The following is a 27,089-nucleotide window of genomic DNA, read 5'->3' as shown; positions in this document are numbered from 1 at the left end:
AACAGGACTTGGTTTGATTGCACACAATACACTCACACACACACACACACCCTGCACAAAAGAAAAAAACCCTGCAGAGATAAGTAATATGTTATTTAAGAGCTTGGGATTTTTGCATTATGCTTTGGCTGACCTCTCTGGATTAAACTACCAGTCCCAAACTCCTTTTCCACACAGGGCTCTGCATTTTAACCGTATCAGCTGTCCTCTGCCTCTGCTGAGTCTTAAGGTGCATGACACGAAGGAAGGGTTTTCTGCGGAAGCAAAAGGCAGAGCAAAGTGAGTCTTCAGCGAGGCAGAAACCAGGCAGAAAGCCCGGCCTCCCTGAACCTTGCCAGGGAAAGGGAGCTGCTGCAAGGCTGTGTACTGCCCCCCAAAGCACTATCCTATCTCAACACACAAACAAAACCTATACCATGTGCTTCCCTGAAGTCTTCTCAGAGGTAAGTACTCCATGCAAATCAAGATTATCACCAGAACTCTTGCTGGGGAGGGGAGAGAAATACACAAAGGCAGCACTGTAAACTAGAAACTGTCTCTTCTTCAGCAAACAAATCACACCCTGAATCCACGGAAGCAGGGCTACACATTCAACTCAATACTGTACCACATAACCACATCCTCCTAACACATCTCATCTCTTGTCTATTACATTCATAAATTGTCTCTTTCTTCACTGTTTAAAAACACCATCTGGAAAACAATCCCATCACTGTCATGGTGGGATCACTGTTATTTTACAGGTACAGAAGCTTCACGTAGTTGCCTGGGAAGGTGCCGAATTGCCGTGTTCTCCGGGACGTACCTGTCACAAAATAAAACACAAGGAAGCCAGAGTAAGATGGGGCCATGCAAAGAGGGCTTAGGGGCTTAAAAGGGTAAAGGGGTGGGCTTTTCTGCCTGCAGGCATTGCTTTCTAAAACTAAATGGGAGTCCTGGCTAAAGAACATTTTGGTATAGATGAGAACACAAATAGTTCTGCTACCCTCCTTGCCTTTTAACAATTAATAAGGTGTTGGTGAAAGCTCCTGAGACTATAGGCTAGGAGCCAAATTCCTATCAGTGTAAATGAGCTAATCTTCCTTAAGAAGAGATAACAAGCCTAGATTTGCAGTGCTGAGATGGAGAACGCTGTCCAGACTTGCATTCTCCAAAGGTAAAGGGCTAGATTTTGGTAAACATACAGCTACAGATGAGGCTGGATTTTCAGGGACTGCTGCTCCCATCAGTGTGTTCCCTTCAGTCCCCACGTGCCACTTTCTGTAACTTGCCATGGCTCCCTCAGCTTTTGAAAAGCTACAGAAATAACTTTCCTTGGTTCCCTTTGTTGCTCTGCCATCTGTATGAGCAGGAAGGATCAGGAGGAAAAGGGAAACAGGGAAATTGAAAGTAAAAAGGAGAAAGTAGAGACCTAACAAGGAAAACAAAGTTCCACCACCCTGCACCCTAATTTTAATGTTCTTGGCAGGAAAAAATGAGAAACTGTGAAGAAAGTTGAGTGGATCTTTTTTAACATTTTGACCCCACAAATGAAAGCAACTTCCAGACACTCTCCACAACTGCTCATCTTCATGTCAGGCAACTCACCCACAAACCAGCCGTCATCACATTTCTCCATGACATCGACAATGTCACCGTCCCTCAGTTCCAGCTCATCATCGTTCTGAGGAGTGTAGCTGTAGAGGGCTTGGTAACTAACTCTAAAACCAGAAAGATACTACACGTTAGCCATTGGATTTCCCTGACATCTCTTCAGAAGGAAATGTCTCCCTTCCCCTTTCTAACTCCTATTGTGTTTTGTTCAATGAAGTCTAGACCTGTGTTTTCCATTTGAGAGGTGGAAGCCAACTCCATTAAATTGGCTGTTGTCACAAGACCCTGGCAGTACAAAGTTTCATGAGATATGTAGAAAGCTTTTGTTTCCTTTTTGCAATGTAGTTGTCTCCACAGACCGTAAGGACCGGAATCTCCCTAACGCATAGTACCTAAAGAGCGTGCAAGTGCTGACACCCTCCTGAATGCAAATCAAAACCTGGATATGCTCATTCCAGAGCTGATGCATCTGTTCCCTTGCCCAGGCAGGGCCATAAATGACCAAATGGCAGAGTGGAGGACTTCAAAAGAGATACTGCCTCCTCTGCTGCACAAAGGCTGTTAGGTAAATCATGGCTGAGGAGGTACAGTGCAAACAAAATCTAAGGTTGAATCCTGCCCTGAGATACTTGCACCAGAGGCACTCTGTATGTATCAGAAAAGAATCTCATGGAGTGGAAACAATCTTGGGGCAAAATTCGGGGAGGCTTGGATCCCCTGCCTGTGGGGAGTGAAAACAGAGCTGATGTGAGCCTTTCCATTCTGCATAAAGGGGTGGGGAAAAGCAAAGGCTCCTTTCAGGAGCCAATGGCCAAGGAACTTCAATCCCCAGCACACAGTGCAGGCCACTATTCTTAAAATCGTTAGTGAAAGGCCCCACTAAGCTTAATGGCAGCTCTAGGTTTAAATCCACCAAACAGGTTTGAAAATCTCAGGCTTGGTGTCTCAGATCATTCAGTCACCAATTCATCTGTGGCACGGGCCAGCAATGCACCGAGGGGCATCAGTGTTGGGCCTGCTCGCTACACTGGCAGAAGCTAAGAACTGGAGTGAACACATTGATCCACATCATAGGAGCCAAGTGTAGCCAGTGGATATTAATTTGTCTTCAGCTTCAAGACACAAAGACATTGAGATAGTCTCCATAACCAGCATGACTCAAATGCCCAAAGGACCCAGTCCTGGATCATGAAGTGACTTTTTCAGGTGCTATACAGACACAAAGGTTGCAGTTTTACACTACTCGTTATGATGATATGTGGCTATTTTTTGGTCTTTAAAGAAAAGCTGACACTTCTCCATCTTTCTAATTTAATTCTTGATACACTGAAGGTGTCACACCTCTCCACCTCCACCATCAGTCAGGGACAAGGGCCCTGGAAGAGATGGGAGCCAAAACGACTTACATGTCTCGTGGTGTTTGACTTCTGTCAGGGCTGGCTCCTTGCTGCTGTGCTTGAGGTTGCTGAGAAATGATGAGAGATGGTTTATGGTCATTAGAGGTCACCTTGTGGCGAGAGTCAAGAGGCTGAGAAATAGTACTGCAGTAATGAACAGACTTTTCTGCAATGTTTATGATCTCATTGCAAACAGCTTCCTGCGTGGTAGGCAGCATTGACATCCAAAAACACCCAAAGGACAGTCAACAGAGGGGAGGGAGGGGAAAATATAGACAAGAAGAGATGGGATATTCCAGATGCAGCACATAAGTCCAGTAAAAAAAAAAAATAAAAAAAAAAGAGTTGTAGATCCAGGTAAACATCCAGGTAGTGGAGTGCAGAAGGGATCCAGGTGTAAGCATGGAAAAACAGGCAAGATACAGAAGAATTTGGCATTTAGTTTGAAGATTTGTAACATATACATATATTTTTAAAAGCAGCAGCATAAGAAGTTGCAATTAGTTATGCAGTGGCACCATTACAAATGCTATGAAGTCAGTTCAAGAATGCAAGGTGGGCTGCTCCATTCATGCACTTTGATTCATTTAACTTATACCCAGGGAGTGGCAGCACAATTAGCCCGACTTCTCATTAGCTATGACAGTTTTTCTAATTACTAAATCCTCTTTTCTGTTGCAAACAAAACAATAGATGCAAATACATAAATATGTATCTACTTTACAGCTAAAAATAGTGCTGGCATTTATCTCTACTGAGGTGTTACTATGTGGATGAAGAGAGTCTAGGGACTACACATCTGATTTAAACAGTGGCCTTACCACATAGCTCTTTTCAGACTCTGTGAGATCTGGTCCAGCTCTCAATGAATGGTGGGAAGGCTGTGTGATCATCAAGCAAATGATAAGGAAGACATTTTAGCAGATGTTAAATCGGTTAGAATAAAAAAAAATAAAATTCAATGGAGTGCAGACAACAAGAGAAAATGAACAACTCTTCCCTTCCCCACCCCAACACCAACACTTCTTGGACAACAAGGTCTTTCATTTGCACAAGAGACATTAAGGCTATAGCAACACAACTGTGCTGCATCACACAGAACACTGCAAAGAGAAGGGTCACAAAAAAACAGAAGCTCAGAGCAGGGAATCAGAGTGGAAGGTTATGGACACCGCTATGGCCAGAAATGGTACACAGTGCCACACTGAATTCCTGTAAGGGAAAAAAAAACCACCAAGGACAAAAGCACATACTTGCGAGCATCAAACTTGAAAGGCCAAAAGCATGACGAGAGGCATCTGCTGCTGTTTTTAGAAAAGTCCTCAATGATTTTGACACAGGAGAGAACAGTAACTCACTTGCTTCTTAAAAAAGACCAGCTCAGGTGCTCAGAAGGCACGATACTGTGTAGCCCCATCAAAGTTGCTCTAGCTTGTACCAAGGAGGATCTGAACTGCTCTCTCAATTCCCACAGCAAGGCAGAGCTTCAGGGCAGAGGAAGCCCTGACTGGAAAACCCAGCTCCACCACTTGTGAAGCTTCTGGACTCTGCCCTGCCTCGCTCCCCAGCCACAGCTCTTCACAGGCACTTGCATGTACCAGGGCACAGGGTGTTTGTGGTTTGAGGTTATACGGGGAAGGAGAAGGCCACTGAGAAAGTCACACAGTTATCTAGAGCCTGGTGTTACACACTTTTTGTATGTTTGAACACCTAGTGAAAGCGAGGAGCACCCTGTGAGCAAATGGGATGTCTGAAGCAGTGCAGGGTTATTTGTGCTCCCTGCAGCACGTACTGCTTGGCAAAGTGCATTGGGTAAGACACAGAGAGCACTGTCATCCTCCGTGATCGTTCAACCTAATCTTCAACCCAGATCCCAAAGGCCTCCATTTTTATGCTTTCCCTTCTCCTCTTTATTCACTTCAACAATGTCCTTCAGTAAAATTCTTTTCTCATGGCATCCTGAGACAGAGCAGAAGCAGAGGACGAAAAGGTTTGTGACACCTTCTGTCCAAGCGTGCTCAAAGAGTTTGAGAAGTGCAGGGTGATGAACTCACCTCTGGCTAATTCCTGTTCTCAAAGCTCCTCTGAACCACTATCTTGGACCTCTAGAGCTGTGCTTATCATTGCATTAAAGCAAACTGCTTCTTTTCTCAAGGACTGTGAACCACTCTAGGCCAAGCCAACCCCACAGCAAATCCTTTGTAGTCAGCTGTACTGTCTGGGGCTGGAATCTGGGATCAGTGCTGTAAGAAACAGTGCTGTGTTACCATATATATCTCTAAAGAGAGAAACATAAATGTAGGTTGGATGGGCTAATTGCAGTGGAATTCACATTTTAAGCATTTACTGTGGAAGCTGAAATTGTCACAGGATTTCTGGAAATCATTTCTGCATGTCTATCATCAGTACTGAAAGGCAAATGGAATAATTAGAAATTTTAAATTAATGTTGTGCAGGCCAACTGGATATAGTTGGATAAATCTCATGAGAGCAGAGCTAACTCAGGTGGTCAAGTAGCTGGGAAAACCAATTTCCACGTTGACACGAGAGGCAGCTCTAAGAATGATTTTGTTAATTCAAGAAAGTGCTTCTCTGCTCCGTACTAATAAATTGACTGCTGGAATTGCTCTGTGAGCTCCTGAGACCACATGGTCCATTTCACATTGATTACTTGTGACCTCCCTGTCCAGCTTTTCCTGCAAAAAGCACTAATAACTATGAATTAAATTAGCTGATTGAAAGTTTAAAAATTGGCACTGCCTCTGAATGCTCGATGGTGAAGGCTTGTATGACTAATACCAGGACGTGCAGGCTGCCAGCATCGGAAACCTGGCCACGTTCACTTTGCTAACAGGATCCTTACAGGGACCTCTATGAGGCAGCTGGGCAAGGGCAGAGGATAAGCGGTCCCCTGCCCTCCTACCAGCCCCCAGCTCCTGACAAGACACACAATTAGAGTTGATCCTCTCTGGCTTCTGCTCCAGAGATCCAGGCAGCTCCTACCAACCACAGCAGTGTGTGTCTCTGGACTAACGCCCAGGGCTACAGCAGAGCCCGACAAGCGAGGAGATGAAACACTCCAAAGTCAGCGACTATGCAGTGTTAGCCAAACAGGATGAAAAACTGACAAAATCAGATCCTATAATTTTGGGCTGTAAAAAAACCTCAAGGATAAACCTATATTATTCTTGTAGGAAGAGAAGGGAGTAAAGAAAAAAAAGGTCTTGCAGGTTCAAAAAAAGCCCACGTGTTACCTATAGAGATGGCTCCGTGTGCCAGAGGTGGCCAAGGAGTCAGTGAGTGTGGGGCACAGCTCCAAAGTATAAAACACAGAGGTTCCCCCAAAACACTGAACTAGCCCTGCTGCTGCTGGAGGTAAAATAAGGGCCCTAAAAGTGACCAAGTATGCACAACCCATAGGGACATCTCAACTGCTACTCGCTCAGTCACACCATGTGACAAAGCACCATGTGCTTTGTTAAAACTAAGTGAATAAACTTAAGCAGGTGTTTAAGTGTCTATGTCTACAAATATGTGATACAGTCGGTCCTGAAGCACAGTTGGCCACTGTGTCCACCTCGTATAGAGTTTGAGCGTGGATCTAAAGAACACCACAGGTTTGTAAGAGTGCCAGAAGGGAGTTCTAGGTCAAGCACCTAGAAAAGCCCTGAGGCAGATTTTAACTCTTAGGAATAAAAGTGTTTGGGCTACTCAGTAGTGCTTTCTCTGCTTGTAGGGAAGTCAAGCCATTGGTGTGTCTATCCATTGCAGCTCTTGTTTATGTGTCTTCTTTCAGCCATTTCTGGTGGGTATAAAGGACTACATAAGCAAAGAGAAAGATAAGCAGAACAAACTAACAGGCAGACAAGACAGACAGAAAAACTGGTATCCCTTCACAGAAGGGTACACTTCAGCAATGATGCTCCCACATACCAATGGAGGACCACAAGCAGAGAGGGCTCCCTGGCCCAGTCAAAAGTAAAAAGGAAAACCTCCACACACACCAAGTCCCATCTCTGGTGAAAACAAGGGGAAAGCTGGCCAGAGAGCTCTCACAAAGGACACTGAAAAGGCTGCAGTGCAGAGCAGCCTGACCTAAAGGCTGTCAAAGTCAATGGAAAGACTCCCCAGCCTCTGGATCAGCAGCTGAAGGTTGTGTCTGCAGCAGAAAAATGCATCTCTCATGCTAAGCAAGCACCAACACCTGCTGCAGGCTGTGCAGCTGCGGCTTGGAAGCTGGGGAGAGATAAAAGTTTACCTTGGAGCTGGTGCTAAGTAATGACCATTCTACGTAAGTGTAGCTGGTCTGTGTTGGGGAACGTGGGGTCTGAGCATCTTTCCTCACACACTCTCCTATCTACCAGCACAAAGTGCGTGTGACCGGTCATCACCCTGCCTGAGTGGTTTTGTACAAGTGGAACAGGGCAGACAGCCCCACACCTGCATCCCTCACGCTGCTACGCAATACAAGGACCCTGGTCCAGCCACTCCTACCTTCCCCACTCTATAGCTGCAATCCAGCCTCGGGGCCAAAGCTGCTGCACTGCTTACACACTCGCTAGCACCAGTGCTCATTGTCACACTGTGCTAACAGGACCTCGGAGTTAAATAGGACAAAGTAGAAATAAGTTAATTTGATTTAACATGTTAATGCTTAATATCATGTTTTACTGAAATACTGAAACAAATTATCTGTAAGTTATACTTGAAATACCTCTCACATGCTTTGGGGTCCTTTTTCTTTTTAGTTTGGACTATGAAACTCAACAAAAAGGAGAAACTTGGGAATAGCTAAAAGAGCCAGTGCACTTTACATTATTACTTAACGGAACACACAAGAACACAGTCCTTACACTAGCCCTGTATACGGGAAGTCTTAAATCTGCAAAAACCCCATGGTCAGAATTTCATAACTGGGAAGGTTCTCTATAATGAGAAAGAAAACTAAAATTAAAACTCATAAAATACTGCAAAGACCAGGGATGGACAGTAGTGGAAATGAAAAACAAATGTAATGTGTCATTTCCATGCCTACTAAGTGCTTTTCCCATTTGATTAAAATCAATGAAAAGATGACAGATTTTTAAAAAGGACTCCAGGGTGTTACCCACAGTTCTGCTGAAGCCATCAGCGCCTGCATAGGTCATGCAGATAATGAGAAGTCATTTGCACATATAAATTAATACTGTTCCTGCTCCATAAACAACTGTAGACCCAGAGCTGGAAAGGAGGTCAAGACTACTGATAATGTCACGCACAGTCTTAACTTGACACTGACAATGCTCTGATTGTCAAGGCATATAAAATACAAATTTTGACTTGACTACAATGCCAAAGAAAGGCTGCAAGGTCCTATTACAACCAGGTGCAACTCCCAAAATAGAACTGCGTACTAGTTAGCACCTGGAAGAAACTTCTTTCCTAAATGTGGCTCTTTGCTCCTGCTCTTCTGAATCGCATATATCCAGTGCAAGGACCAGCAGGACTGAGCAGATCAGAGGTCAGGAGAAAGGCCAACACAGAAAACTTCTATAGATTTTTAACATGAAATGGAATATATAACTTAGATATTGAAAACAAAAGGGAAGCAGAGGTTCATCATTCCGTAGAAAGTTGTGCAAGCTCGTGATAGGAGGGAAATGAGGTGAATAATGGTAACAGGAAAATTTCAGGGTTAAAGTTGTATCTTGCTGTCACAAACTGGTCAAGAAAATAAGTAACACTGGCAACTCCTTCTGACACTCATCCTGCATGACCAGCCTGCCTGGTTCACTGAGCAAGCCAAAGATTGCTTCCCCAATGCCTATCACTACACACAGTCCAGTTTTTACTAATTTTGAGTTTTCTGTTTCAAATATTGCCATCTTGTGGAAGCTGCCTGGAAGGACTGATGAGACACCTACAGCTGCGAGCGCTTCTCATTCCCAGACTCTGGGCATCCCGGCCACGCAGTGCTGAGGCTGAGCTGGTTATGCTGCACAGATCCTGCTGCATCCCTCTTTAAAGACATCTGTAGCTCTCAGCAATGAGAACCTCTGACTGCTACCTGCCTTACAATGCAATTGAGCTGTAGGAACTCATGGTCAGCACTAAATAAGCCCTGGGTTAATCCTTTGGAGGAACAGAAAATCAGATCCCCAGCTGGTACAAACTGGCAGAAACCCAGACTTGAGCTATGTGGATTTACACCAGCTGAAAATTTTGCCCATACCTTCCCTTTTGCATAGCCCTGAAGTAATTTTAAATGATTTCTTTATTTTAAATAAAAATTCTGAATGAAATGACAGGAGAAATATCTCACCTGTTCAATTAATGGATGGCTAAACAAGCACATGGCAAAACAATGGCATGACGTGGAAACAACTCTAAGTAATGGGAGAGTAATCAGCAAAGATGATTACCTGTGACTTATTGACTCTGCGTGTAAGTCTGGGAGGTGGCTGTGTGGTGACAGTAGAGGAAGAGAGGGCAGAGGAAGAGAGAGGAGCAGATGAAGAGAATGCTTTTGAGTCTGCAGTCTTTTGAAGAAAAGAAAAGTTGGTCAGCTTGGCACACACTCTCTTATCACAATCACTGCTAGTGATAAGAGCATCTACTATGCACTAAATTCGATGCACACACAGCAAACATAACTCCATGCAAGAGCAAGTGCAGTTTTCAGCTGGTTTGTCTGAGCTGACCATCTCATTCTGTTTTAAACATGCAGGTTATGACTGTAAAAAATACTACTAAAATATATATCCAGATGGTAACCAGAAGTCTTTATGCAGCTTTCAATACGCTTCTGTTATGATTCAAGCAGAAATAAAACAACTTGCGATAAGATTTCTCAGTGTGACATGTGTCACCTTAGAAACTTTAGTTCCTCATTATTTAACGCTGGCTAGATGAGGTATGTGATGGAGGCTGTCACAGTGCATCCGAGACACTATTGATAATGTTGTGATGTGGAGCTCTCCAAACTTGCACTCTTAGACAAGGTAGCATGGGGGTGCTGTAATGTATTTGGGCTGGCTGTAGCCCACAACGGACCCCAAGTCGACTGAGAGCTGCCAAGTAGGACAGTTCTCCTATACCAAGACCAGGGCAGAAGATACATTGTAGAAGCTACTGGAGGGTTTCCCTATGTTCCTTCTCATTGTAACATACAGCTACATACAACTAAAAACTCTTGGGAGAGCGTATCACTAGGTCTAGCTCTCCTTTGTGGCTAGACCCTTTCACATAATTTTGGAAATGCAAAGGTATTAAATCCTACTCAATGCGTAGGTAACAATCAAGCCTCCTCATTGACTTAGTCATGTGCATCCCAGACCAGTTCACTAGACCACAGGCTCCAGGATCAACAGGAGCCAGCTTATGTGGTTCTAGGAGCCAGCCTGATGTTTACAGTCCTTTGCTTTAGGAGGAACAAATAAATCCTATAACCAAAGATGATCCATCACACACTGGGAAATCTCCTAATAACAAGGAATTGCCCATATTCTACGCAGTGAGGTATGCGGGCATGAGGTCTGTGTGACACTTTCATCTGACACATCTGGTCATAGCCAGTATCTGAGAAAATTACGTCATGATTGAGGTGGCCAGTTGAGTCAGTCCTGTGCTATTATCTATTCCAAAGTAATTTTCACTACACTGCTCTTGGGCCGCCTTCTAAAAATTTTTGATCTGCTATCCAGGGAATGCCACTGGTGAGCCCTGAGAGGTCTTAGGATTATCAAAATTGTACGTGGCAGCCACAGGCTCTGCCTGGCCAGCAGAGCAGCACAAACCTCAACATACCAGTTAAAATCAGCAATTCAGAGCAGCACATACACATGCAGAAGTACCTTCGTTTCTTCGCTTTGGTACTTTCCCAGATCACCTTTCCTCATGCCTCTTTTCTCTGTTTTACCTCCCTGCACAATAGCCATTAGCTCCTGACACAACTGGTTGTCCTCAGAGGAACCCACAGGTCTCTTTTCTGGGCTCACACGCATGTCTAGTTGGGATGGTTTCAGGCAGCGCTCAACAGAGACCTTGGGAACAGCATGAGCACCCTGCTTGGGGTTGCTGCTGCACTCCCTGGTCTTTTGGAGCCAGGCTTGGCCACCAGTGGTGTCATGCTGCTCTGCGAGGACTCTTTCGGGGCTTTCCACTGCCCAGTGAGGGGAGTGGGAGTAGCTCACACTGGGAGAAGGGGAGCGAACAAGCTTTTCTTCATTTTGCAGAGCAGCCTGATAGGAACTTCGAGCAGAGGACTGAGGTCTGGATGAGGAAGAGGGCAATGGGGATTTAACAGACCGGGGAGTCGAGGAGCCAGAGAGATGAGAATGGTGGAGGCTGACCGTGGGGGAAGGGCTGGCTGCAGCAGAAGGCGAGAGATAGTCAGTGTGAGAGAGGGAGGCTTCAGGTGGAGGAGGCAATGGAGGAGTTATGGCAGGAGTGGTGCTAGGAGACACTCCCACGGTCAGAGCAATCCACTCGGATGTGACTGCCTGCACCTCTGGAGATAAGGCGCGGCGCGCAAAAGGCAAAGGTGGAGGAGTTGGTGTGTGGAGCAGCTCAGAGCTGGGAGACTTGAAGGAGACAAAAGCAGAAGAGAAAAAGAAAAAAAAATGAACAGAAAAGTAATAAAGAAAAATACAAAATGACTGAGTAAAATTATAAGGAGAGAGAGCAAGTGTGGAGAGGAGCAGATCTGTGACCAAGTGTCGCATGTAGGTTTTCCACAGACAGGTGCACCGTGTTGGAGAATGCACTCTCCACAGCTACTCCATCCACAGAGTCCAGTCTGTATCCGTGCTGCTAATATGCTTCTCCAGCTTTCCCCAGGATCCCAGACACCAAACACCTTGTGGATGACCTTGGACTTCATACCATATACATTAAGTCCCTGCAGCTGACTAGCCTGGCAGTAATAGCTGGGACTTCAGCAACTCACACTGTCGATCCAGTCAGAATTCACTGCTGCAATGAATTTTTACTTCATCCAACTCTAGCACGAGCAATGCCTATTCCTCAAGAAACTTGCATTGCTGAAGTTGTGAAGGAGAAAGGGATCAAAAAAGCCAGCTATGGCTTTATGGTCTTTAGGTGATTAAAGTAGGTCCTACGTTTACAAAGGCAGAACACACAGCCGAGTTCTGCCCTTAGCTATTACCACCAGTGACATCAGTGAGATCTGAATGATTCTCAGAATGTTTCTCAATCCTCTGCTAAGTTAGGAAGAAAAGTAAGGGAGAGGACTGATTTACTAGGGAAGGAATCAAAAGGATATAGAGGAAACCAAAAAATGGCAGGTACAATCCCTTCCATCAAAGGGAAAAGTTTGCAGAGAGTTGGTGGCAGACAGGCCACAGCTACAGAGAGACTGCCAACCTCAAGCAGAAAAGCTCAGCTGAGGTCCACTTTGACAGGGCATCTCAAACAAGCAACATGTCTGTCCTCTTTACACAGTGGCTAAGAATAAGAACACTCCTTTTAGGGCAGATCCAGACACCAGGCACAAACCATGGCAGGCTTTCCCATCCATTCTGTGCCGTATATCCCTTCCTCCCAACCCCAATTCTCCACTTTTGTTCCTTGCAATCTTGACCTCAGAATGAGCTTGCTTCGGTCCCGTGGGTGACGGGGGGATGCAGCAGAACCCCATGGCCACGACCCAGACACATATGCTGACCTTGATGCATGAAAATTTGCAGGATGAGAGCAAAATAAAGGGATTTAGAGACTCACTGCCTCCCTGATATGTTTCCCATGGCAAACATTCTGGGATTCCCATACAACTACCTGCTGTCATTTTGATTTCTGGTTTGAACTGCCGTAGGGTTTATAGCGAATCTAATACTCATGGAAGATCCCAGACTGGCCTGCTCTGAAAACCCGAGTTCATTTAGCACCACTTTCAAATTATACAGGCTGCTTTCCTGGTCCTGTTTCCCCAAAACCTTGGTTGTGAGCTGCCGCATTTAGGAGTAAGTATACAGCCTGATTCAAGCTGACTGTGATCAACATAATGACTCCTACAGACTGCAAGAGTCTGTGATGCCCTTTTAATAGCCATAATAAAAAAGTCCCTAATCACAGTGGGATCTGTAAAGTGTAAATATGCACTCAGGAGGAGCTGGATCACCAAATCATTCCATCTCTGGCAGTGAAATTTATTCAGATAGCTGTGAACTGTGGCCCTTTCGACCTGTCTTAAATTCAAGCTACAGATCAGAGATGAAAAGCTGAGTCTCCAAATCCCCAAATGACCCATTCATTAACCTTTCTGGTAAACGAAACATCACCTTTTCCTGCAGTTGCAGCATGCTGCAGGGAGTGCACGGTTTTTACTGTGCAAAACACTAGCCTTAGCTACAGCTTTTTTCAGCTATTGCTTCTTGCACAGCAATGGCAACATCCCTCTGTTCTGCAAGTTGCTGTAACCGGCTGCATCGGGTCCAAATACCTGTGGTGAAGCCGTCATGCTGCGGTTAGGGGAGAGGGACATTGGCGGGTCAGGATAGTCAATGGCATTCTTGACCACTGGCCGCTTGAGCACCTCCACGTAAGTGACAGGGAAGATGCCTTGGCGATTGGTGCCAGAGATTTTTCCTTCATACCAATTCTCATCCACTCGTCGAATCAACGTGATCCTTTCACCCTATGGGAAAGAACAGTAATACAGTCCTGAGTTTGAGATATTTCATCATTCCAAAGCAGATTACATTTTTAATCTTGCTGCAGCTGACTTAAAACAATCCCTGGCTCTCAGCCTCCCCTACTTCCCAGTTATGTGTCCTAACTCTAACCTCCGTGTGGGAAGGATATTTTTCAGTTCAGAGAAGGAGAAAATGCAGATGATCTGGTGCTGACTTGGGCTCTCTGCAAACTCAGTTATGCTCACATATTCAAGACCCTACTTGCTAAAGCCAGTTTAAAGAAATGGAAACCAGGCTAACCATGAGACTCCCAAGGGTATGAGGTGTACAGGAATATGCATATATCTGCAGTTTAAACTAGGTCTCTCTACGCTCTCTTCTGTTTTGCTGACAAATGAAGTGACTTCCAGATCCCTAACATAAACTGCAAGCCCCACCCTCCTGTATAATTAAAAGAGAAGACAGACAAGATCTAATCTGAACATCAAAACAGAAAGCTGTCCGAGATGAAAAAAAAACACTGTTACTTAATCTAAATACGGCTGACTTTGCTCTGAATGGCCACTACACAACCCATTTCTACCCCTCACTCTGTAGTCAGGTCTAGCCAGTCACTTCAATACCACAGAACCTCGCTTGCCTGTGCTCAGCAATTTGGCATGCACTAGGAAGCAAGGTGATCCCAGTTTCCTTGTTTTTTACATTGCCGTTCTCATGTACTGTGTGCATCTCCACAGGAGAGTCTCAGACTGGGGACTTCACCAAATGTCTCATTTGCCTTTCAGAGCCAGGCTTCCAGCACTTGTGCTCAAGGCATCTTCTCAGCTAGCCCCAAGGAAGCAATTGGCACTTCTTGATTCTGACTACATGCAACACTCCCACTGCAATGCACTACATAATGGCTGCAGAGTAAAAACATTGGTGATGAGAAGGAATCCTTCCTGAATATGGACTTCATCTTTTATTGGAGCTTTCATGTGGAAATTGCAAGTTACTAGTGTTAAAGAACTTCAGCATTTATGTGAACTCAGTTCATCAGCACAACAAAAGTCCCACCTTTCTGAAGGACATTTCCACTTGGGTATCCCCATTGAAGTTGAACTTAGCAACAGCATCTCCATATTCCAACACTTGCAATGGGGATGGCTTTTTGGGCTGAGCTTTCTCAGCTGGTGGGAGGAGCTAGAATGAACAAACAGAATGAGTCACACACAAAAAGGCCATAAACTGGTCACCGGCAGAAAGGGAGTGGGCAAAGAGAACACCTGCAAGGAAAGTGACTACCTCTATGTACGATCGTGGGAAGATACCAACTCTGCCATGGTGTTCACCTTCATACCAGTTCTGGTCAATTTGCTTGTAAATGTAAACAATATCTCCTTTCTGCAGAGGAAGTTCCCTGTTAAAAATACAAGCACTCCATCAGAACTTCACTGGAGAACAAACATCTTCGTCTGTTCAGCAACCCCATGGTATCAGGGTCTGCATGAGCCCTGTTGATATAAAACATGCTCCACTCAAAGTAAAAGCTACATGCTGAGAATTACCCTGTTCATATCATGTGCAGGGACTCTCTTGCTCTTTGGGCATCCTGTCAAAAAAGCTGCACTATTGAGGGCCCTACTAACCACACATCCTCCAGAAGCAATGGGGTCAAGCTCAAGCAAAAGATGCCACTGGCTGCTTTCCATGTTGGACTTGGTAAGCAGTGCTTGATTCCTGTTTTGAAAGTCTTGACATCTGTTGAAGTCCCTTGCTGACTTTGGGCCTATACTTGGCATAGTAACAAGGATGCTGCTGTTCTGCATATCTATGTTCTTTTGACCATCTGCATGGCAGATTTACACAGTGAGCTACTGACTAACATAGTTCTTCCAGCTCCTAAGTCAGAATACAACTAGGGATGTCACAAAGGGGATTCTCTTCTGTCTCCAGCAGGAGGGCAGTGACAGAACCACTGCTGAAGGGTCTCACCCAGACACCCTTACACTCACTTACAAGGCGCAGGCAAAAAAATTAGCTGGAGCGCTCCACCCACCCTCAGAGCAGAGCACTCCCTTGTCCCAGTAAAGAGTGTGAGTTGGCCCTAAAAATCAAATGGGATTCTAGTTGAGAGGCGTCCCTGCCCATGACAGGGAGGCTGGATTAAATGATCTCTAAGGTCCCTTCCAGCCTAGGCCATTCTGTGATTCTATGATAGAGACATGCTGAGAAAGAAGATATTTTCCTACAGATCCTTTAGAGCCTACGGCCTGCAAGATTCATATTACTTTTCCTGGCCTTATTCTGGACACCTTTACTTTGAGCTGTGCAAAGACACTTAAAGCATGAATTCAATTGCATGACACTTCATAAATGCTGCATCCTAGGGGAAAAAGCAAAAGAACACTCAAGGCAGTAGTAACAAGCTGTACTCACTTTAGCGTCTGTGCTTTAAAGTCAAACTTCGCTCTAGCAGGTCTCATCTAGAGATCAAGAAAATTAACACATTAAAATAATAATTAGGTTTTCAATCCTCTTCTGAGGATAAGTGCCCAAAATCTTCTATAGCTAACATTAGTTGGGGGAAGAAATTGAATGCAGCTATTCAGCTACAAGCTTGTGTGCAACTGGTACTACAGACCAAATATGCTGGATGGGTCTCCCACTAGGGCAAAAAGTGCCAACTTCTGGTATAACAGTAATTACGAGCTCTACAGGAAATAAATTTAACAGCGGTAAACTTTCAAGTGTGACAAACCTAGTAGAATGAAAGCTGCTCCAGTAACTACAATTACTGGGGATCTGGGACCAAATTTCCCTTGACATTTGAAAGGATAAGCAAAATTTACTTGCTGGGAAAAAAACAGTAGGGCTTTTTTTGATATAGCTCTTACTTATTGTTACCTGGCCCTGATGAATCATGCAACGTGACCTGTATACTCTGTATAAATTGGTAGGAAAGAGACAAAGGTGAGGAGGAAATATGAATAAATTAAGCATGTGTCTAAAAAAATGTCTTCAGTGGCTATAAAGCCAAAGAGGACGCTGACAGCAGGCCTAGGCTTTAAAGCTCGATATACTTGGCTGATTTTTCTAATGGCCACAAAATATTCGGACAATTTTAAAGTCATTTTGTTAACAGAGTATGAAGTAAGAAGTACTCCCATTCATGTGGTTCCAGAGCATTTGAAACTCCATAAAAGAGAGACAAGTGTACTCTATCCACACGATGACCACCTCACCCACTGTCACGGGGCAGCACCTTCGGGGAAAAAGAGCTGCTGTCAAGAGCTCCAGTAGTAATCCCTAAGGCAGGAAAAAGCATTTGGCTGGGACACCTGGACTAGCACCCAGACCACTGGAAAAGTGCCTTGGGCTCATGGGAAAACAGTCTACCTCCTCCTTTGTCTCTTTCAGAAAGATCGACCAGGTCGTATGCAGTGAAACATGCCGAGATGTTTTCCAATTGTTTCTAAAGGACATTAAGCATCTTTTAAGAGAAGAAGAAACCTATTTCTAGAAGAAAGTATGAGACAGTCACATGGTCAAGATCAACAAGACACGAAGTTTCTAAGCATAAGGCACAGACAAGAATACAATGTAGCAATATGACACAGAAGATGTAGAATGCCTTTGATTCACTAAAACTAGCTGATATTTAAAGGCATGCATCACAGGTGTGCACCAGCATTTCTCAGCAGGCATGCTTTAACATATGCAGCTTGGTCTAGAGATGTCAATTAATTTACCAGGCACAAGAGTCAAAGCAGATCTAAATGAAGCCAGAATGGGAAAGGGGAAGGTGGAAAAAAAACCAGACGACATTCTCTGAAGAGCTAATGTCGGCCTAAAGCACAACATTGTGAGAGGCAAATATTGCTTTGGGTCAAGCAGCAGACTGAGGTAACTAAGACAGACCTCTGACCCAGATTTCCTCTTTGCTGTATCGTCTACATTTAGGAGGTCCCCAAATCGCTCATTAGTGATAAACTGATGGTGCGTTGGAATAACCCCTGTGTGCCTTCTAGCTGCAATATCAGCTTCTTCTTGCTCACGTTTAAGCCGTCTCTGGTCCTCTAAAAGTTTCTGCCATAAAATTGCATAAAATGGGCAGTAAATCATCTAGTTAAAGGCATTCAAAAGCTGCCATAAATGTGACTTAAATAAAATTTCTGAGGTTGCAGCAAATAGCTGAGATTTTACAGTTCAACATAAAATACTGTTTCTGCTAACTACACAATACCCTCTCATTTTGCAAGCACAGAAGGTACATCACCATTAGGAAATCCAACTCATACAGCGGATCTGACCCAAAACTGTTGGAAGTCAACAAGGAGTTTTTCAAAGTTTTGGCCAGGTCTTGGGAGCTTCTAAGACTGCTGATAATGCAGAGGGCCGATCTAAATTCCCTTCAACCAAAAAGAAGTTTCTCTCATTGACTTCCAACAGACCTGAATCAGCCCCACAGGTAAGGTCCGGGGCACAAAACTCCCAAGAGCTTTGCAAGGAGCTTGGGAGTGTGCCTAACCACTTTCAGGTATCAGGGTCTTCCATACTTCTTTTGGGCTCATGTAATACACTTTGCGAAATAAAGCAAATAAACCCCGAAGAATTATTCTGGACTTCTGAAGCCTCTAGCACACTAATGGAAACACGCATTCTTGCAAATCTGGGCAGAACGATTCTTCCACGTTTTGGGACTGACTGTAGGCTGAAGAGTTCAGCTCTGTGCTAACTCGTTTGAAGACAGCAGGTTTTAGCGAATTCTCAGTTTTGCTCTTACACAAGTTTTCATGGTGGATTTTGAAAGTGGGGGGATTACTAACTGTTTCATGGGAGAAGATAGCAAAAATGTATTTTCTACATAGGAATTAAGATCAGGTTTTACCATATTTCAAAGTACACATAAACACCCTTTGAACTCACAAAGTTAACTGGAAGGTTTAATTTTTTTTATTCCCCCCTCCCTGGGCAGTGAAAGTTAATTCCAGTTTCCTGGAAAGCAATCACTTTATAACTTCTTTAATTCAGGTTGAATACAGTCAGTGCTGATAAGTCTTTGTGGGTTTCCTATTATTTCAGCTTGTCCCAGTGTTGATTACCCATTTCAAAAAGGACTGCTACGTACTGCTGTCAACTACTCGAGACACGGTAAAGAACCCTAGTTTGTACTGGGGGAAAAACTTCGGGCTTTCTGATAGCTTAAAATATCCTACATTTGTTGTTCAAAACCTGAGGATCCCCACAAGAGAAATACTATTCTCAACAGTTTGATTAGTACTGACTCAAGTGGCTTGCTTGGAGAACAGTAAAACCTTAACACACTTTCAGAATAACCATTTCATCTTTATTTGTGAGTACTGCGGTGTTGTACCACATCCCACACCTTTTTACGCCCTTTCAAGTCCCCACGTATTACTCTGTGCAATTGAAAAGAACTATCAGGTTCATCTTAAACAAAAGCTAAACTGGACTACACATTATACATTAAATCAGTGGCAGAGGTAATATTAAAAATTAAAACATACTGGTTCCAGCTTGTTGCTCTAACTTCCCATACATAGAATAGCCATGGGCATACAAGCTGTCCTTATATAAGGCCCAATGCTCTAGCTCTTGTCTGTGAAGCTGCTACAGCTGTTATTAGGCCACAAAGGAGGGCATTACCTCTTTATCATCATGCCGTCTGCGGATAATTTCTTCTGGAGTTTCCATGTAATCAACTGGTGCAAAATGCCTTGGTGATTCTGAATCTACTTCGAAACAACATAAGGAAGTTAAAATACAGATGGATTTATCTAGCATAACCAGAAAGGAAAAAAAATAGATATTTTTTAAAGATTTGTTTCCATTATGACAGTAAGGATTCTCAAATGCCATTGACCAAATTGCCAATCAGATATCAATAATTTATCTGTTTTAATTTTTTTCCCTTTTGGGCTGTACTTGTGAACAAAGATCCAAAAACAGAGAGAAAGTAACGGTACAGTAAAGTGTAAAGACATAGAAGGACTTTGTGAAGAAAAGATTCACTGCCATCAAAATACGATTTGGCATTTTACTACTGAGAAAAATTTAATATACACGCACATACGCACGCACACACACAACTAGACCTTGAGAAACTGCTCCTTAAAGCAAATCATCTGGGTTTAGTTTATATTCCCATGTATGCAAATGATATAGGACTAAAAATATCTCATGTTGAGATTCTTGTGTCCCCGGAGTTGCTTGAGAGACAATCTGAACCCGATGTGATTAGAAAGGCAGCGGAAATCGTTTCTCAGAAGTGCAGCTGTTAACAAGTCCTGAACAAAAATGCTCAGCAAGACACGCAAAGGACATTAGACACACTAGGGGAAAAAACAGAGAGAGTCAGAGGATGCAAAGGTGGGAAGTAAAAATGCAAGGGTTGTGGAAGAAAAGGGGAGGAGAGCAAGGAAGCAAGGAGACAGATGAAGGGACACTGGTAAAGAACACAAAAAGCCACCTCCTAGGTACGTCCCAAGTTCACTTTGAGGGTTGTTGTTTGTGTCCAGGCTCTGACAGAGGGCATATGGAACAGGGTTCCCATTGTTTAAGGAGTCAGGAGGGTCAGCCCGGCCCATGAAGCTATCTCGGCTAGATCCCATGAGGGGGAAGTAGCTAAGCCTCTCCACAATGTCAAAGGAAGACAGGCGCCTGGGGGCTAGAGGCCTGCTTCTGGAGCACAGTTGGTGCTGGGGATGGTGACTCTTGTCTCCTATGCTCCCCTGCAGCTGTATGGGCTCATCTGGGTTCTCAGGACTGGGTACTGCCAGGCTTCCCAGGCAGTCTGGGGGTGGAGTCCTGCAGGATTTGTTCTGGAAAGGCTTTTTCAATCGGAAGGGGAGCGGGCTCATTAGGTAGACATTTCTGGGGAGCACGTGTCTGTCTCCATAGACATCCCCTTTGGAATCAGGGTTCCTGGAGGCCTGCTGCTGCTCGTGCCTTCGGATGGTAGTGAACCTGGTGTAGGAAGCTGGGCATGTGCCTTTGCATCTGTTGATTTTATGCTTCCGAGGCCCATTGAGGTTGCTGTTGCTGCTGCCGCTGTCATTGGATGCATTTGAGAGGAGATCTATCTCATCCATGCAAGCTGAAAGTGTGTCCATAAGGATGGCATCACTGACATCTGAAGCCGTGTCCTCCACGTTGCTGCAGGAGTGGGAGGATTTATCTGCCAAGCTGGCAGCATCCTTCTCTTCTTGGCGTGCTTTTGGCAAATCCAGAAGCAGCTCCATCGAGTAGGCAGAACCCAGACAAGTTTGAGACTGGAGGGCAGTGGTGAACTTGTTTTGTCCAATGGAAAAGTCAAGCGACGGCATTGATCGGGATCTCTGGATCAGCTGCTCAAAGGCACTGATACGGGAGGAAACGGTGTGTTTGGGGATCTGCTCCGAATCCTCTCGACTAAGGCTGTGTTCCATCCTCTCCTTTGTTTCATTCTCAAACTGAGATGCAATATCCCTCACGCTGCAGGAGGAGACTGTGCCCAAATGGATCTTGGACCGGTTGATCTGGTGCATGTCTTTATACAGCATTGTAAACTCCATCCCACTCTTCCTGGAGGCAGGGAACAGGTAGCCTTTCCTAGAGTTGCTGCCATACTCCTGCAGGCTCATGGTACTGCCGGATTTGATGGCATACTCCTGCTTTGACTTCATCAACATGTTTTCTATGCTTTCCCCTATGTCTACCACGAAAGCTTTTTTATTATCAAACAAGGCACTGGAGCTACGAAGGTTTTCGCAGCTTTGAGCTTTCTCATGAGACAGCAAGATACCCTTCTTGTCCTGCACAAGAGCAGCTGGAGCTGCCAGTTTGGGTTTGAATTTAGAAGGGAGGATTTCAGTAATGCAGGCTTTTGCAGCTGATAAGGGCTTCTTATGTTTACATGTGTGACCTAACATACCGGCATGACTAGCGTTAAAGGTTCGGCTATTAACTGAAGAGGGTGCGGTCATGTGAGCATTCCCACCTTTACGATCCACTGGTAAGCATGCAGAATAAAATAAATACAACCTGTTAGCTTAAGTGCTAGAAAGCTATTGAGAAAGGAGAAAGAACATGCTTGGATTTCATAAAATGCACTTTAAAGAAACAAATTTCCAAAATGTAAAGGAAAGCAAAATGAAACTGCACAACAAGCCACGCTTATAGCAGTAGGTGAAGTGCTGCTAACATTTCGAAAATGAGAGGCTTGACCAGACGCACATCTGGAGCACTTTGAAGGTACCTTCCTAAAAAGTGCTAAGCATCACCAAATTCCAGGGAAGCTGTAGCACCATGGAAAAGGGCAGCTAAACTCTGGGCAGGGTCAGGGTGTCAGCAAGAATGCAGAGGCACTAACATTGCAAAAATGGCTTAATATCAAGCCTTTAATCGCACCTACTATGGTTTCACCACAGTGTTTGCCAAACAGTTTATTCCTGGGAGGGAGAAGACAATCAGTGGCTGATTCTGCTAGCAAAAGCAGGCCACATCACCTGGCCTCGCACAAAAGCTGCCTGCTTAGAGATTCCCCATACTAGGAATAAGCTGAGTGTCCTTCAGACAAAGTGGCTGGCCATGTTTGCTTTAAAGATCAAGGAGTCAGATCAGGACGATTTTTTTTTTAAAGTCTGGGTTCAGCTTTGACTGAATCCAGGCTGGGATCCAGGCTGGGTTCAGCTTAGGCTGCAGTTTTTAGGTCTGTTTCCGATTTGAGTTCAAACTCAAATGTCAAAATAACCATTCAGGTTCAATTACAGTTTGGGGAACAATAACTGCTTGAACAGATTTTTAGTTCAGATCGTTTGACTCCCTGCCCTACAGGCCTGATACAATGCTGAAAACCAGCTGGAAGACAGAGACAGAGGCAGACTTTTTTGGTGCGATGTACTATTTTTAGGGAGAGCAGTTCAGAAACCCAATGCATTCCTTCCCCAGTCCTCTCCCCATCTCAAGCCATTTTTAGGCTGAAGTTGGCTCAGAGATACATTCCCCTGTAAAACTCCCTGATAGAAGTCAGGCTCTTCCTTGTCCTAATTTTCTACAGTGACCACGATGGGGGAAGGAAAGGGGAGGAGATGCAGTGGTCTTCTGCTATCTCACTGTCTCAGAACCCGCAGGGCACTGCTGGTTCCCAGCATCCTGTGCATTCTCTGCACACCCCTCGCAGGCAGGAGGCTGTGGAGCACACGGCTACACGTGGGTAGCCAGGCCAGCAGACATGGTGTGGCCTGCTGCAATATCAAAGCGAGAAGAACAGAAAAGGCAGGGGAGGGCTCTTCATGGCAAGGCAGTGGGAGCAGATGGATAGCAAGGCCAGCTTGAGCAGCCTCGAGGAAGAACATGAGGGTGTGGGGTGTGGCTGAGGAGCTGGATGAAGGGAGCTGGTGCCTGTTGGGACCTGGATCAGATAGAGGGGGTCATGAAAAATATTGGCCAGTGTGGTCTGAGAGAAAAAAGGAGGGAAAACTGGGGATGGCAAAGAGGAAGGACAGAGGAAACCTCAACTGCCTTGAATAGGACTCTAAAACCTGCAGCAGTTTGCCCCACATCACCTGGCTTTTGACATTCTGCTCACAACAGAGAAGAGGTTAGTGCCCTGACCACCTACCTTTTGTGGAAGCAGAGCTAGAAGGTCGCTTGAGGCCACTCAGGCCCTGAAATGGGATGTCTCCACCTTCCAGCACACTCTTGTAAATCTGCCTTTCATTCTCCAAGCCAGCAGGGTCCCCCAGTGCTTGTTCTGACTCCCTCTTCACTGCATGGTAGTTGGGTGAGCTGGAAAACAGAAAAAACAAAGAGGAATACCAGTGGGTCACTTCTGTTTGCTGAGAGCTTTATGCAAAATAAGGGAAAACCACACTTGTGAATCCAGAATAGACTGTGTATGAAGCACTGGTAGCACTGATGCTGAATAAAGAGGTTATGAACACGTTGCAATAATGTTCTAGGTTTGGCACTAGCATTCGTCACCTCAGGGAACTCTCCTGTATCAGACTCCAAGAAAACAGGTGTCTAAAAAGCACTCCTTTATTTTACAGATGAGACAACAGAGTCACAGAGCAGATGTACTGTTTCTTAGCAGACACAAAGAAATTCATTGGCTAGCAGGAAGCAGCACAAATATCTTCTTGCTCCCAGTCCTCTCTCCTTAAACATCAGCCATGCCTGTCCCCTGCTTATGAAGCACAGCTGCTCAGTTCAGCTCATCCAGTTCAGCCTCCCAGTTAATGCTATAGTTCAAGACTCCCAGAGCAATTTCTCAAGCCTAACAGGGAGGGACCATGCAGAAAAGCAATACTATGAGGGTATAGACACTGTTGTTTTAAATGCCAAAGAAATTTCCAGATGTGCATAGTTCTGCTTAGCTCCGCCTCAAACTTCTACTACAGGGGATAAAAAATCCTTGGTAGACTCTAGGTCTATCAAGCAGATATATAAATAAAATGTGTTAAAATGAGCATAGTTTTAATTTCTTAGACTTTTAAAGACTGGACATTTAGTACAAACCCCTTTTCTCAGTCATGAATCTAAGCACAAGTATGTCCCCACATCTGATTTCTACATTTCACTGTTTTCTCTCTAAAAAAATAACCAAGGATGCCTTTCCATGCACAAAAGACTTGCAAACAGGCAGACAATTGTTTTCCTAAAAGCTAAGTGGATCTGATAATGCGGATCCAATAACTATTCTTGTACTCAGTTAGGCTCTTCAGAATAAGATGGAATCTCACACAAAGCTATTCTGGGGCCAAAGTATGACCACTGGAAAGTTTGAAAAGAATAAAAAACAGGGCATTTGCCAGTTCATGGAAACATTCTGAGAGCTCATTTACATCTTGATGTCGAGGATTGATTCAAATTTCTGAGAGTGTGGAAACGTCTGTGGTTACGCCTGCTTGTTGTAGATAAATTTGTACACGCATCTGTTTATTTTGGATAGATGCTGTACTTACGGGGTAAAGAGAAAGCTCTCAAATACATCAGAGGAATAGCCAGAGAGGTGAAATTACACAATGACTGGATCACAAAGATGATTTTAATTTCCAGACAAGGAAAAACAAGTCATATGCAGTACCATAAATTACTTTCTGGAGTAAAAGCACCATGAAAGAGAAGGGGAATACTGTCACTTTTATAACCTAGGCAATGCTCAAACAGACCCATAGCTACTGGGCTGTTTTGTTCTATGGGGGTTATCTCAGCGCCTCTCTTTGCCAAATTCCAAAGGAAGCTCTGCAAGTTGCTGCAGGGAATGATGACTGCCCTGAGGTTCCTCACCTGAGAAATAAGAGCATTTTAGCCTAGGTGTTAAAAACCAAAGGGTTAAAAAGATCCTCCTTTGGGAACACACCTCGGGGGGGAGAGAGGAGGCATTTGGCTGAGTCCCTTTACTCGCTGCTCCCTTATTAGTGCCAGCAAGCAGTACTTTTAAGGGCCAAAGCAGTCTGCCAGATCAGAATCAGGTGAACGGAGAGAAGAGGAACAATGCAAAAAGACAAAAACTCCAGGTGCCTTTTCTCCCTGCTCTATAAACTAACTCTAGCACTGGACCTCGCTGTCACGTGATATTAACAGGAGTCTGGAGAAGAAGATGCCTCTCCTAACAAGCCATCCATGCAGAGGGGATCACTGTGCCTACAGACAATATTAAGCACTCACTCCAATTAAAAGGAGCAGTAGTTTGCAGTAGGAGCTCACTCCACGGCTGAAGTAACTCAGCACAGTTCACCATCTTGCTCTGAGGGTTTTTTGGTGTGTGTTCCTCTTTAAAAATAGAAACACCAAAAAAACCCCCCCAAAACTCCCGAGCTTCATGTACAACTCATTTAGACAGAGCATACCGTTTATTATGTATTCCTCTGGAAAACCAGGGCCACATTAGACCTTTGAGAAATATTGTTAATGCTACCACTGTTCCCTTCCTGGAAGCTAGAAAATGATTGCCTTGCATCAGCAGCATCCGTTTGATCTGATGTGCATAAGTTGGAATATCTAACAGGAGCCAATCTACCATACATAGGTAAGAGAAACAAACTTTGTTTATTCCATGCAATAAAGTTACTTGCATGAAGTTACAGTCAATTTTCAAACTTCATCAAGATGGAGTTAAAGGTCCAATTTTTTTTTATTTTATTTTAAAGTCACTGCCTAGCACAGTAAGCAATTCCTATCTAGACAATGTAATCACTCATGTAACCACTTCAAAATTCATTGACGATCAGATATTGTACCTGGACTCATTTAAAGCACATGCATAATTGTCATGGTACATGTATTTGTCTATACCCATCACCAAAAAATAAAGATAATCCATTTCCATCACGCAAACTCATCCTACAATGCCCTCCGATTGTAAGAGAGACATCAAAAAACAACTGAAAAACTTACTAGGAAGAATGGTAGGTTGAAGTTTCCAGAGGAGTAACACCTGCTGTATTCTGCAAAAGTCCAAACAAAGGAGTCATTGATACACACTTGCATGTGAGGAAAAAGAAAAGCCTTGCTTAAATAATTTTCCACCTATTGCTTGAATATTAGCTTTTAGGAGACATTGAGGTTTAAGTCTAAACACAGTTTAAGCTGTCAATGTCGGTGCAGAAAAGCGACAATTTTCCTGAGTTCCTTCAGGGCAGTGACAGGTTTTTAGCACAGCCTTTTTGCAGCGCCTATTCTTTTGTCTGCAAATGAGTCATTGTGAATAAAGCCAAAAGCAAGAAGAGATAACCAGCTGGGCCATGACCAGCAGACACATGCTCATAATTATTTCCCCAAGCTTTTTTCCCCAACCGGTCACTGCCTGCTTTTGCTTTAAAGGTATATTACATTTCTGCAGCATAATACATTCCTCAGCATTCAAAAAACTATCTAAGCAGTAAGAAGAAAAGCAATGTTTCAGTTCAGTTTCCTTACTTAAGAGAAGCAATGCCAGTTGCACAGGTTCAATAGCAAAAGCCAGTTCTTATCCGCTTGCTTTAAATCCATCTAACACTTGTTATACATATTATTTAAAAAACTGAAGGCAATTTAAGAAGAAATGCTCTATTTGGTGTCCCCTCATCTATTTGAGGATTCCTACGTAGAAAGAAAAAGCAAATCTTGGGTTGAAAAAGCAGCTTTTTCAAGTCCTGGTGAAATGCCGCAGCTTCAAAAAAAAAAAAATCAACAACAGAAAAACACAGAAAAAATGGCGTGTTACCAAATTAATCTGTCATTTCGTGGTCCGGGTCCTGCAGACCCTCAAAACAGCAGCAGCAGCTGACCTGCCCTAGAGGCCATGGCAAGGTGCAGCATAAGGAGAACCGTGTAAAATCTCTTGGGAATATCCAAATCTTGGGTATGCGTGAGCTCCTAGCAGAGAGTGGGGCTTGTATGAAGGGAGGGTAGATGGCAACACGCTTGAAAGGCACGAGATGATGACGTGATGCCAACCAAGAATTTTAAGCTGATTGCCGCTGCCTATTCATGTGAAAAA

At 44.2% G+C, this 27,089-nt stretch overlaps 1 protein-coding gene across 1 annotated transcript in view; it reads right to left on the bottom strand.

The window, feature by feature from the left end:
• Nucleotides 1–737: 737 nt before the first annotated feature.
• The window catches only part of LOC104272904 (sorbin and SH3 domain-containing protein 1-like), a 66,682-nt gene continuing 40,330 nt past the window's right edge, over nucleotides 738–27,089 (bottom strand). The window contains 9 exon segments of the mRNA XM_009868019.1: nucleotides 738–805; nucleotides 1,588–1,700; nucleotides 3,000–3,058; nucleotides 13,429–13,623; nucleotides 14,678–14,803; nucleotides 14,906–15,020; nucleotides 16,040–16,086; nucleotides 19,271–19,356; nucleotides 23,226–23,392. Coding sequence (XP_009866321.1) covers nucleotides 738–805; nucleotides 1,588–1,700; nucleotides 3,000–3,058; nucleotides 13,429–13,623; nucleotides 14,678–14,803; nucleotides 14,906–15,020; nucleotides 16,040–16,086; nucleotides 19,271–19,356; nucleotides 23,226–23,392 — 976 coding nt within the window.

Source organism: Apaloderma vittatum, unplaced genomic scaffold (assembly GCF_000703405.1).
Source record: "Apaloderma vittatum isolate BGI_N311 unplaced genomic scaffold, ASM70340v1 scaffold25674, whole genome shotgun sequence".
NCBI classification, from domain to species: Eukaryota; Metazoa; Chordata; class Aves; order Trogoniformes; family Trogonidae; genus Apaloderma; species Apaloderma vittatum.
This window is presented reverse-complemented; position numbering and strand designations above follow the sequence as displayed.